Raw genomic sequence first — 13,231 nt, 5'->3', positions numbered from 1 at the left:
GAGGATTGTCACCGTAGCAATACTTTGCCTCCGGATCTCGGTATGTATTTTCGTGTTGAACACTCTGTGAAGTAAAAGTGGGAAACATCATGGCAGCATACATTTATACAAGTACCAGTGACCTTATTATCAAACCATGGAGGTAAGCTGCATGATCAAACCAAAGAGTTCTGCCGTAGGATAAACAGAGTTTGAAGGCTATCCTACAGTGGGTTTCAATTCGGTGCCACAACTACAGTGTGTGAGACAGTTGCAGTTGAGAAAACATCTTCTAACTTTCAGCTTTAATTGTAACTAAAAAACAGCTACATTGTAGATCAAGTGCAATGAACTGTTCAGCTACAATGTATTTGTTCAGACAGAGTTGCACCATGCTGGTTTACTGTAACCAATCAATGTCTTGATGGCTTTGAAATGTTAATTGTTTACATCGTACATAAAATGCATCTGTCTCAAACACAGTGATGTATCCTACCACCACATCTTTGAAGTGTGGGGATTTCACTGAGCTGTTACGACCACAGATGTCTTCACAAGGTGAATACCTACTTATGTCGTGGGTTTTAATCCAATCAAAAATTCACTGAAATTCCCTTTTGTTTTCAATGCATGGTTGTGTATACCGTTACATACAGTGAAGAAGGGCTTGAAACTGGCAGTATTATCTATGCTAAATTCTTGATTGACTGACGCTGAGAATTCACAACAATCCCTATAGACTGTAAAATAGGATTAAAAGAGTTAACTTAAAAGTATCCCAGTGTTTCATCCAGGAGGCATCAACAAGGGGGATTTCCCCTTTACAAGAAAATTAAAGGGGGTTTCACCAGTTCATGGGTTCTACTTGTATCTCTAAGGTGTGACTGGCACCATTTCATTAGGGGCTGGTCCCCCCTTGACAGATTACTAGGGGGTACTAAAATTTCCCCCTTTACAAGAAAATTTAGGGGGATTTCACCAGTTCATGTGTTCTACTTGTATCTCTAAGGTGTGACTAACACCATTTCATAGGGGGCTGGTCCCCCCCCCCCTTGACAAATTACTGGGGGGTGCCAACATGTCAACAGAGGGGGAATCCCCTAATCCCCCTCTCTAGATGAAACAATAGTCTTGTATGTGGAGTTTAACAATTTACATACTTGAATTCTTCACAGAGTGATATTTTGAGACAGCATACTCATACAAGCTGCAGTAAATTGCATGCTTACCTCAGATGAAGTTCGACACTTGGCAAGACACAACTCAAAATGATCAGTCACCGATGAGAACAAAATTTGGAATGCTTTGCTGGCTCTCCCTAGAACAGCTTGGAGGAGTTGTTGCTGTAATAAAAACAATCCCTGTTCATTTTGATGTCACACCTGTGATTTTGTTATTTTGTTGACAGTACTCTGCAGACTTCATGTTTACAACAAGTTATGCATGTTCATTTCACGCATAAATAATAATAATGTAATATCGCCTTGCTGACTCCAATGATCTGATTGGATAAGACCACAGTATCTGAACTCTCCAGAAGATTTGGGCCCTGGACAATGAATAATAAACTAAAATTTTAAAATTTACAATCTTTAGCATTTGGCTGGCTTTGCAATGTGACAAGTTGCTCCTCTCCATAATTATTTCCTTCCAAATATGCTAATTGAAAGAAGTCCGATATCCTAGGTCTGATATCTGCTACTGAATAACCTTGCTTGTTGTTTAAACCATCTGTTTTTAGGGTCTACGTTTAAACCTAATCTAATCCAATGTTCAATATGACGCACGCATTTTACTTGTTCTTGGGAAATACCTTTTGCGGTTGTAAACAGCATGAGACACAATGCTCATACAAGCTGCAACATCCGTTGTCCAGACAGCTGTCACAACAGTACAATACAGTTTTCTCTGCAGTGCTGTCACAACAACCATTGGCTAGCACATCAGCTCTCTCACATAAATAGCCTGCAACAAAATTGAGTCCTGTTATCAACCTGATAGTTCAATGCCCTTTGCAAAAAACAGATAAAAGTGAATGTTACACTGCAAAATTGTATGTATGGGTATTCCAATGAAACAGTATTATACAAAAACACAAGGGTACAACCAGCACAAGTGGAATTGACTGACACTTTGGCATCCGCTTTACAGCTTACTTTTAGGATAGTCCTAATGATTTTGCATAGAAATATCACTTATCATGTTGCTTCCGCCTCCATGCTTGACAAAGACACCGAATTTGCATTGACTTGCTCCCAGTGTCAAGAGTAGACTTGTCCTTTAATGGCTCGTTCAACATAAACATGAATTTGTTGAAATCAGTGGCTGAAGGATCTAAATAATACTACAAACAGCAAGGGTATTTGCAGGTAACATTTGAAATACGCAGACTGTGGAGGTTACCTTAACATTTACGTTTGATTTATTCATGGAGAGCTGAGTAAAGCATGACTCATACCTGGTAATACAAATACACCGGCTGTACTGTGATACATGGGTCGATAGGGAGAATGCCTCCGAGTTTTGTCAGGCTCTCAGTACAGTATGTGTGTTTAAACTGACCAGGCGTCTTCTGCCGTTACTACGCAATATTTGTGGCAATGGATGTGTCAACTCTGGATGACTACACCATGCAGCCCGCTGTCACGATCCCCGAGCATATCACATTAGTATTACACATTGTGAACATACCTTTTTCATCAGCGATATGGACTCTACCCTGGACGGAATTGCGGCAAGTTGTCAAGACTGTTGAATTCTTAGTTTCGTGGTGAGATTTCCATCTGAATGTCCGCTTCACTTCAGGCTGTATGGAGTCTTCTTGCAAGATAAAGGGATCTGACTGTATAACAGCATATTATATACACAAACATTATTCGGACATAAATTCACACACGTACGTACCATATCCAATCAAAGCTCACTACTTCAAGGTTAAATGGGATAAGTAAGCAAAGGAAACAATCAAGATATAACAAGTTACCTGATTAAAGATATTTGTTACGAAATAAACGAACGAAAGCAGAAAAATAACTGTTAAAACCCAGCGTTTTCGTAACGCCCGCGTTGGAAACATCCCATCAACAAAATATTTGAGGTCAAAGCTTTGTCATGTATGGTAATCGCAGCTTGCGAATTCGAAAATATTCACCTATTCATAAAAAGTATAATAAGTATTAGAAATTATATGTTTATTACAATTTACAATTATTATATTTTATTTTTAACTATATAATACTTCTTATCAAAGATTATATTCCTAAAAGGTGTACGAATGCGCAACGTAGATATACTAGTATGGGGTTCTCTTTGGTCGTGCGTAGGTGGCGCTCTACTTTCGCCGAGCCAACTTTTTTAGTCAGACAGCTGGCCGGCCCCACTCAGAAAGTGGAGAAATAAATAAGAGATTAAGCGACTTACTCATTGATTTATGTTGATTTGGAGCATGTATACACTTCAACAAATAAAATTTATTAAGTCAGTCGCTCAATTTCCTTATTTTATTTCTTACTGTATGATATCTCATTTCGCTAGTAGTAGGCCCTACGCCTGTGATACAATATTCTCGGATGCGGCTGTTGTCATAGCGGCGGTGGGGTACTCCCATAGAAAAGGTGTACGGGTGTTTGCCGCCCGAACGGGTAACTTTTCACGAAAAAAACTAAAAAAATTCCTTAAACCATAGACCCTCGAGAGTCTATGCTTAAACATAGGTTGTTTTTCACATCTATTGTAGGTGAAAATTCCCAAAATTTGTCAAAGAAATCCCTAACAATGGGTCATTTTTTAAGAATATACATGGGTAGATGTATTCAACTCGGGCGGCACACCCCCATATGAAAATAGCAAGAGTATCTCCCCTTCCCGGGTTTCAGAGTTTGCCTCGATTCATTCTTTTAGTGAGCCTTCAGTAATTACAAAGTGGGTTGGCCGGGGGAATTCCGTGCACACCTGTACTGTAAAATGCGACCCTCCCCTATCCTTGTGTATAACGACCCTCCCCCAGATCACTGCAGTATTCTCCCCAAGAATAACTAAAAACAGTATCAGCTAATTTACATAACAATTAGTTTAATTGTTATGTACAAGGGGAGGGATGGCGTTTTGAGAGGTAGGGTTGCAATTTATCACGCAGGCATTTTTGAAGGGGTCAAGCATTGGGAGAGTCACCATATTTTGCGCAACTAAGGCGGCAAGATTTGGCTGATATAGCATGTCACAAAAAATATATCATAATACATGAGAGTCTATTAGGCAAACTATTGACAATTTTCCCCCACACAACAAACTACATCTGTACATTTATATATGTTTTGATAATATATGTAAATGTACTTTGTTTGAAGTTTGAAATGGATTTGTGAATGTCACTGAAATGTTGATTCACTATACATGGTAGTCTATAACAAAACTACAAAAATAGGTAAATCTGTGTATCTATGTACGCTCGATTATTCATATTAATGTACTTGATTACACTAGGGGGTGTTCAGAATTCACTTCCAGGGGGGCCTGGAGGAATTTCTGGGGAAGCCACCCATTTTCCCCGACAAAAATTGGGGGGGGGGCGACCAAAATACAACATTCTTTAAGTGGGCAAGGAAAAAACACATCAACTGATTATTTGCCCAGAATTGCTGATATATAACATAATGCATGGCTGTCAAAAATATCTGGTGAAAACTTTACAAATATGCTAGCTCCTATGTGTAAAAAGGGTTGATTTTCCAATAATTCTGTATGTGTATCCAGAAGATCATGTGCATCAACACTATGGTGCCAGATTGTTAAAATATTGACCGTAGCATCCTGTGTACCCAAGACAAGAAATTTGCTGAAGTCAAGAAGTGATCTCAGTGTATGAATCAAGGAGAATTGTGGGTAGGCTGACACACTGTGTAATGATACTAGTACTTTAGAATTCCATTCGTTCTGATTTCTAAGATCAAGGATTTCTCAGTGACGGCTGGCAGAAAAGGCAAAAAACAAATTAACATGTTTTGTTTCCTGCAATCTGAAAATATGCGCATCACGCACATGAGTAAAGTTTGTAAAAAATGTGAAATATGCATGCTTTGTTAACTTTGAAAAAATGTATTGGTAACAAAATGTGAACTTTCTTGACATTGTGAATGGAACTAGCAGAAATTTAACATATATGTGAATTCATGTTATGGATAAGGTGTTCTGTTTAACTGAGGATTGTCTCAGTGGCAGCCACTTTATTTTATGGCAACCAAATTAGAAATAAAAAACAAATATAATATATATATATATATATATATATATATATATATATATATATATATATATATATATATATATATATAATATATATATATATAGAAGAAACTTGGGTTGAAACACACTACCACACCTGGTTGTTAGGTTCCAAACGTATTTATTATACCTCAAACACAACGTTTCGCTCTAAATTTAGAGCTTCTTCAGGGTTTTTCTACAATAAAAAGTACGAACATGAAAATTACAATTAGTCCAGTCATTTAGGGTTTAACCTAGGACTAATTGCAACAGAAATTATTTCTTCACCATGACCTTTGGAAAGGTCTCACTAATGACATATTAAAAGTATAGGAAAATATAAGGGGTGCAAATTGGTTAAATTTGCATATATTCAAATTAGCTATATATCGCCTTTAAAATGACTGCTATACTGACATTTTGGACATGTAAACTGAATTCAAGTGACTTTTTTCATTGCAACACAATTTAGTAAGGTTCAACAAGCTATTTTCTAAATGTCTTGAACAATAAAGATTATGCAGATTATGCAAATTAAGTAATTTGCATATATTCGCAGTTTTTCCACTATTTCAGACAAAATCAATGTTTAAGCTCATATTTAAACAATTTTTTTCTCAATGAAATTGTTAAGGTTTTGCAAGAATTACCTAAAACAAATGAGGTTGACCTAATTTGCATGCTAATTATTTTAATACAAAAGGCCTAATTTGCATAATTGACACAAACGGTCTTTTGAATACAATAAGACTACAATAGCTTCCATTGACATTTTCTGAATATTCAGAAATGCAATGAATAAAGAGAAGAGTTTCAGAGCATTACTATTTAAATAAAGGGAATCAGAATTCTTTCTTTGGATATTCTTCTTTCTTTTACGATGATAAGGTTATTCATAAAAATCATTGGACGTGTTCAGTAATTTGACATCAATTGTCATTTTCAGTCATTTTATCCTACAACATGTTCGATTGCAGTAAAATTTTTGAAGGAATATTTTATGCTTTTGGTCACTATCTTCAATGACGATGGAAATATTCATTCCCCACACTTAACAGTTGTGCCTGTGAATCATCTTTCTCATTATTAACTATCATTAGTATAAATACGTACATCATTTGAATCACCATGATGGTAGTGGTGATGACAATTATTATGATGGTCATTATCATATCAAATTTCTTCCTCTTCCTCTCTGTTTACATCTTCCTCTAGGTGGTTCATTTGTTTACAGCCAGAATCCTTTCGTTGACAACAGAAAGTCTAGTTTTTGCTTTCTTCTGGGTTATTCATGCTGCTGCAGTTCATGGTAGAACCCATAAGTATGGGGAAGGGCAACTCAATGAAAAGATGTGAAGCATAGGATGATATAATTGTACTGCATATCATATCAGATCTTAGATGTGCAAGTATCACTCATGGGACTCTTATATAATGGACTTCCCATTTGCAGATTATTAGACTTTTGTATTATCACCAATAAGATCGATCACTTAAGGAATTGAGAGTCTGGCCAATCTGAGGTGAGACTTCCATAAGGCTCAAAATACAGGATAACCAATTTTATGATAATTTGATGTCAAAATTTGATATCCTAATTGATAAACTCGTTAACGGCAGCTTCTGTGATGCAAATTCCTTCACATTTTGGTTTTCTTGTTTCACGGTCATGAAAATTTGAAAGAGCAGCTAGACCATGTAACATTATAAAAAGTATCAAGATTTGCTTTTACCAGTGATTTAGATTATCATGATTCAGTCAACAGATTGTTTTCAGTTTTTCCTTAAATGCTATGGCTGTGTACAGTAAGATTAAACAGGAAATCTCTCTCTTCAGTCCATCATATGACTTTAAATTAATTTTCAATTGTTGTCTTCAAGAAATTTCAAAATTTTGAGAAATGCAGTGTCCTTTGATTATTGTAATGTCTTTTAGCTGATAAAGGAACAGTTTCCTTATCCATATTTCATGATAATTGGCAATATAGTATAACAATTGTACCTCTACATCATCATGATCATTATAATTTATTTATCATTATTATCATAAATTTCTGTATGTGGCATGAACAGGCAAGTTGCACACAGTCAAAAGTATATCTGACCACACAACCTGGTCTTTAATTACATTTTACCAACACTTAATCTATATTAGTAATACGGGGTAAGGGTGAAAATAAAAGAAAATAGAGCTGAAACACAAATTTTCTTCAGCCTCGCTTTGTACAAAGTGTTGGTTATTTGGCCAAGCATTTTGGTATGCATTAAGAAAATCCAAATCTTCCAGTAAGTTGCAATGTTATTGACATTATGCAAATTCTCTAGATAATTGACATGAACTATACGAATCAATCATTGTTTATTTTTACAGGGCTTTTCATTCTGTAGGCCCTATTTGTATATAATCATTACAATGAGTTAAAATACACAGAAAATAAATAACCACGTCAATTTCTTTGTACTGAGCAAAATGTTCATTCAAGTTATACAATGGACATCTTTCGATAGGAAGAATTTAAAGTATTAAATAACTTAAACAAGTAGTGTCTCTTAATGTAACTTCTAATTTTACTGATAACATAATTAATTAAAATAAGTTGACGTCAATTTGAAAAATTAAAGAAAATTATTTTAATGGTCATCATATAGGATTTATGCACATGAGGAATCGCTCAAAATTAGGTAAAATATATTTGGCAATGTTAGTAAAAACTTCCAATCTCTCTTTACGATATTGTAAAACATTTCAAGTTTCAATTATTACATTTAATACAGTGTAGGCATTTCCTATAAAATCTTTTAAAATTAGCCCTTTGTACAATGTAGATTGTATTAGACTTTGAATATATCTTTCTTGGACCTTTAAGTATTTAAGGTGAAGAAATAATTCATATTCCAATTAGAAAAAGGAAGTGACATGGTTGACTTATTGGACAAATGCAAATAATAATTTTTTTATCGCTGTAAGATATATTTGAAAACATTCCCTGAACTAAAAACAAAAAATGATGTTACATAGTCATTACAATGTCAGCTTATCTCTTAAATCACTTTTGTAAATAGATTATCAGCACCAGGTTTGTATAGCATCTATGACCCATTTAGCATTTGGGTAAATTAGCTGTCTTATGCACAACTTCATTAAATGCACTTTTCGCGATCCCTGGGATCGCCTTTGTTCTAGTCTGTAAGAGAATGATTGAGGTGTAATAACCTTTTGTTTTCCATTGAAATTGTAATCTGGTGGGTAAATTTTCTGATGAGAAAATCTGGTGCCAACACAGGCCTTTAAACTTGCGATATGTAACTTCCATGACCCTACTAAAATTTAGTTCTAATGATCTCCGTTGTTTTTTAACATTATATATTGTCATTTATACTATAGGTCAAAACAGGGAAAAGTAAAGTGGTAGGAGGGGCACATTGCAGTTATGTAAATGAGGAGTCTTAAATGATTTTATGCATTGCCTACAAACACAAAAGTACATTAAATATCAAATTGTTTGAATTAAATATCAATTTGTTGAATATATTTTTAAGAAATATATTAACAGCAACGATTTTGTTCCTTTTCTAAGTTTTATATTTATTCAAATTATGCACTGTCTCCCCTCTTAATAGTCATTTTGTTTGTCATTCTCCACATTCAATACAGAGTGGAAACAAAAACTACTTGTTGTGTAGATTAAATATAATTTTTAAGTGAAATGCAGTGGCAGCTATACTTGATTTAGGCAAATTAGGAATATTTCTCAGGCGATAAAATGTATTCAAAAATATTGCCTGGACAAAAATTAAGATAAATGCATACATTACTTGAACATAATGTCGCATTTTTCTCAATTCAATATGCATATTTCTTTTATCAGTGAATGTATTGCTCCCATTATCCGTTTATATCTATACATATTAGGTAATGTTATACCTCTTAGATTGTATTGGACTTTTAGTATGTCATTCTAGACCTCTCTAAACTACACAAAGAAAAATTAAATTCTATTGCTGTCAGAAATAGCTTATATAGTTACTAATAAGGGACATACAAAGAAAAGCGAAGTGTTGTGGCGGCCATATTGGATTTATGCAAATGAAGAATATTTCTATGACGACAAAATATCTTAATCAACATTTGCCTGAATCAAACACAAGGCAAATAAGCCCAAAATCCGCATATATCATGTTTAGCCGAATATTTTTAGTAGCAACATTCTATCAGCACCTAGTTAATAACCATAATCTTTTTACATATATGCAAATTAGGCATTGTTTACATTTCTAGATTGTACGAGGCTTTTAGTATGTCATTGTAGGACTTCTCTGAATACACAGTGTATAAATAATTCTATTGCTGTCATACTTAGCTTAAAAATAGTTGTTAATTGGGAAAAATACAAAGAAAAGTGAAGGTTGTGGCGGCCATATTGGATTTATGCAAATTAAGAATATTTCTTTGACGACTAGAGTAGATATTTCCATCAACATTACCTACACCAAAAACAAGGCAAATAAGCCAAAAACCTGCATAACATATCATGTTTAGCCAATTATTTTTAGAAGAAACATTCTATCAGCACTAAGTTTTTTACCCATAATCTTTTTACATCTATGCAAATTAGGCACTGTTTACAATTCTAGATTGTACTCGGCTTTTAGTATGTTATTCTAGGACTTGTCTAAAATACAATGTGAAAAAATTATTCTATTGCTGTCAGTAGTAGCTTAAAAATAGTTATTAGTCCGAGAAAAACTAAGAAAAGTGAAGTGTTGTGGCGGCCATATTGGATTTATGCAAATGAGGAATATTTCTATGACGACAAAATATTTTCAACAACATTGCCTAGACCAAAAGGAGGCAAATAAGCCAAAAAACCTGTATCAAATCATGTTTAGCCACATATTTAAGTAGAAACCATCTATCAGCGACAATTTTATACCCATGAGCCCCCTTTACATTTATGCAAATTAGGCACTGTTGCACCCCTTAGATTTTATTATACTTTTAGTATGTTAATTCTAGGACCTTTCCAAAATGCATGGTGAAGAAATAATTTCTGTTGCAATTAGTCCTAGGTTGACCCTTTTTTGGCGTAGATTGACTGGACTAAATGGTTGAATTGTGTAGGAAAACGAGCAATGTAGAGTTTTAAGTCTGTAAAAATCTGGAAATGTACATGAATGACAGGAGAGACTAAAAATTACAATGGTTGAATTTTATAGAAAAACGAGCAATGTGGAGTTACAAGTATCTGAAAATCTGTAAATGTACATAAATGAAAGGAGAGAGACTAACCTCGAGGTTGTGACTACGGTCAAAACTGTCTGGACCTACGCCGAGAGCTGGAAATTGGCGCGCTGAAGTCCAGGGGGGGGGGGGGGGGGGGGGGGGGTGGGGGGTCCCTTTAAATACTCAAAAGCTGGTATGTGGGGGCGCTGTTAAATGCTATGTAAATTTTGGGCGAATGTTTAGGCCAGCTGGAGACAGTGTGTCAAGTTTTTTTATCCATTGTGATTCTAAATGTTTGCGTAGTTTGTCATCCTGTTTATTGACTTGTATGATGTCAATTATTGAAATATCACTGATACTGTGTTGATCACAATTAAAATGTATGGCGACCGGGGTATCTTTTTTATGACGCACCGAGGAGAAGTGGTTATTGAAACGAAGTCTGAGAGATGTTTTAGTTTCCCCGACATATTGTTTATGGCAGCGTTGGCATGTGAGAAGGTATACGACGTTTTTGCTGTTGCAGCTGATGGCATTTCTGATTGTGTATGTTTTCTTGTTGACTGTGCTTTGGAACTGTGATGTATTAAGGGTATATTTGCAAATGTTGCAACCCCTCGTAGATTGACATTTGGTGAAACCGGGGCTGGATTCACCGGCGTTGTTAATATTCGAGCGGACAAGGAGGTCTTTGAGGTTGACATTGCGTCGATATGATATAATTGGCATGTTAGGGATGGCTTCTTTACATCTTGATGACTTATGGAGTGTTGGGAGGTTCGAGGACATGATGAATTTCAAGTTAGGGTAACGGGGATTATAAGTCGAGACTAGTGGGATTCGACAGTCTCCCTGTTTGTTTTTGTACTGAAGGAGAGCCGGCCTGGGGATTGATTTCGCTCTATTTATTTGTTCTTTGACGAGGTTGTGAGGGTAATCCCGTTCAATCAGCGATTGTTGTAGAATGTTGAGGCGCGCATCACGCCATTCTGGCTCCGAACAAATGCGACAAATGCGTATTGCCAGGCCGTGGGGGACACCTAGTTTCATATGTCTGGGGTGTGCTGACTGAAAATGTAAATATTGATGGGTATCAGTTGGTTTTTCGTACAAGTCTGTCATGATTTTGCCATTGTCATCGGTGTGGACTCTAACATCTAAAATGGAATGGAAGTTTGAGAGTACTCCATGGTGAATTTTATTGTTGTAGAGAATGAATTGATGTAATTAAAGAATTCTATGATGAAGTTCAGATTTGCCGTAAACAAACTGTAGATATCATCAATAAATCTATGCCAAAACCAGGGTGACACTGTACTGGATGCCTCCTTAAGTAGTTTGCTCTCCAGGTCACCCATGAAAATGATTGCATAACTGGGGGCCATTTTCTGGCCCATGGCTGTGCCGTGAATCTGCAAATAATGTTGACTGTTGAACACAAAGTTGTTGTTATATAGAACAAGTTTCAAAAAGCGTATTATAGTGGAAGTTGGTGGAGTTTTGTTTTCTCTTTGATCTAGTGCTCTTTGACATGCCGCAATGCCTTCCTCGATAGGTATGTTTGGGTACAGCGATACAACATCGAAAGTAACCATGGTACTACCAGGAGGGATTTGTTCCAAATTTTGAAGTAACTGTAAAAAATGGGTAGTATCTTTGACATATGATGGTAAATTAGCAGCTAATGGTTGCAGATGGTAATCGATGTACTCAGAAATACCCTGTGTAGGATGGCTTATTGTAGAAATAATCGGTCGAAATGGAATACCCTTTTTATGAATTTTAGGTAGCATATAAAATTTTCCTGGGCGAGGGTCACTACAAATGAGGAAATCACGAGTCTGTTTGTTGATATTACCTTGTTGATACTCGTCATTTATAGCAGCTTTGATAGCAGTGTTGATCTTATTTGTTGGGTCCGATTTGAGTCTCTTGTAGTGTTCTTTATTGTCCAGAATCTTATTGGCTTCTGTGATGTAATGCTCTTTATCCATGATCACTATGGCTGAACCCTTGTCGGCCGGTTTTATTACCCAGTCATTCCTGCTTGTGATGGATTTGAGGGCTGTTCGTTCAGATTTGGTGAGATTGTCCTTCACTTTGGGTTTGTAGTTAGAGTGATCCGAGATTGCTTCGTTTGTAGTGGTGATAAACATTTCCAGAAACTGGTCACGATTAGGTGGTGGCATGAAAGAGCTTTTTTTGTGAAATGGATTATCATCGTAGGTAGGTGTTTCATCATCTCCGTCGCTATGGAAAAACTCTGCCAGACGGAGGCGACGATGAAAAGTGTTCATATCAGTTTCCAGTAAAGTCTTGTTTATTTTTGTAGGGGTTGGAGAGAAGGACAAGCCTTTCTCTAGCAAACTCTTTTCATCATCTGTCAGTTGGGTTTGGGTTAAGTTGACAATGGTAGAGGGGTTGCGTTGCGTGGTTGTCGTATTGGGCGAGCAACTTGACACACTGTCTCCAGCTGGCCTAAACATTCGCCCAAAATTTACATAGCATTTAACAGCGCCCCCACATACCAGCTTTTGAGTATTTAAGGGACCCCCCCCCCCCCCTGGACTTCAGCGCGCCAATTTCCAGCTCTCGGCGTAGGTCCAGACAGTTTTGACCGTAGTCACAACCTCGAGGTTAGTCTCTCTCCTTTCATTTATGTACATTTACAGATTTTCAGATACTTGTAACTCCACATTGCTCGTTTTTCTATAAAATTCAACCATTGTAATTTTTAGTCTCTCCTGTCATTCATGTACATTTCCA

At 36.1% G+C, this 13,231-nt stretch overlaps 1 protein-coding gene across 1 annotated transcript; it reads right to left on the bottom strand.

Moving 5' to 3' along the window:
* Positions 1–11,622: 11,622 nt before the first annotated feature.
* On the bottom strand, positions 11,623–12,951 carry LOC139145992 (uncharacterized). The gene has a single exon (XM_070717440.1). The coding sequence runs from the start codon at positions 12,949–12,951 to the stop codon at positions 11,623–11,625; it is 1,329 nt and encodes a 442-aa protein (XP_070573541.1).
* Positions 12,952–13,231: the final 280 nt, after the last annotated feature.

Source organism: Ptychodera flava, chromosome 12, assembly GCF_041260155.1.
Source record: "Ptychodera flava strain L36383 chromosome 12, AS_Pfla_20210202, whole genome shotgun sequence".
NCBI classification, from domain to species: Eukaryota; Metazoa; Hemichordata; class Enteropneusta; family Ptychoderidae; genus Ptychodera; species Ptychodera flava.
The sequence above is the reverse complement of the archived record's forward strand: the minus strand, read 5'-3'. Positions and strand labels throughout refer to the sequence as shown.

Bases quoted from the DNA above. Each gene is read 5' to 3' on its own strand.
- LOC139145992 (XM_070717440.1), bottom strand. From the start codon at position 12,951: ATGTTTAGGCCAGCTGGAGACAGTGTGTCAAGTTGCTCGCCCAATACG.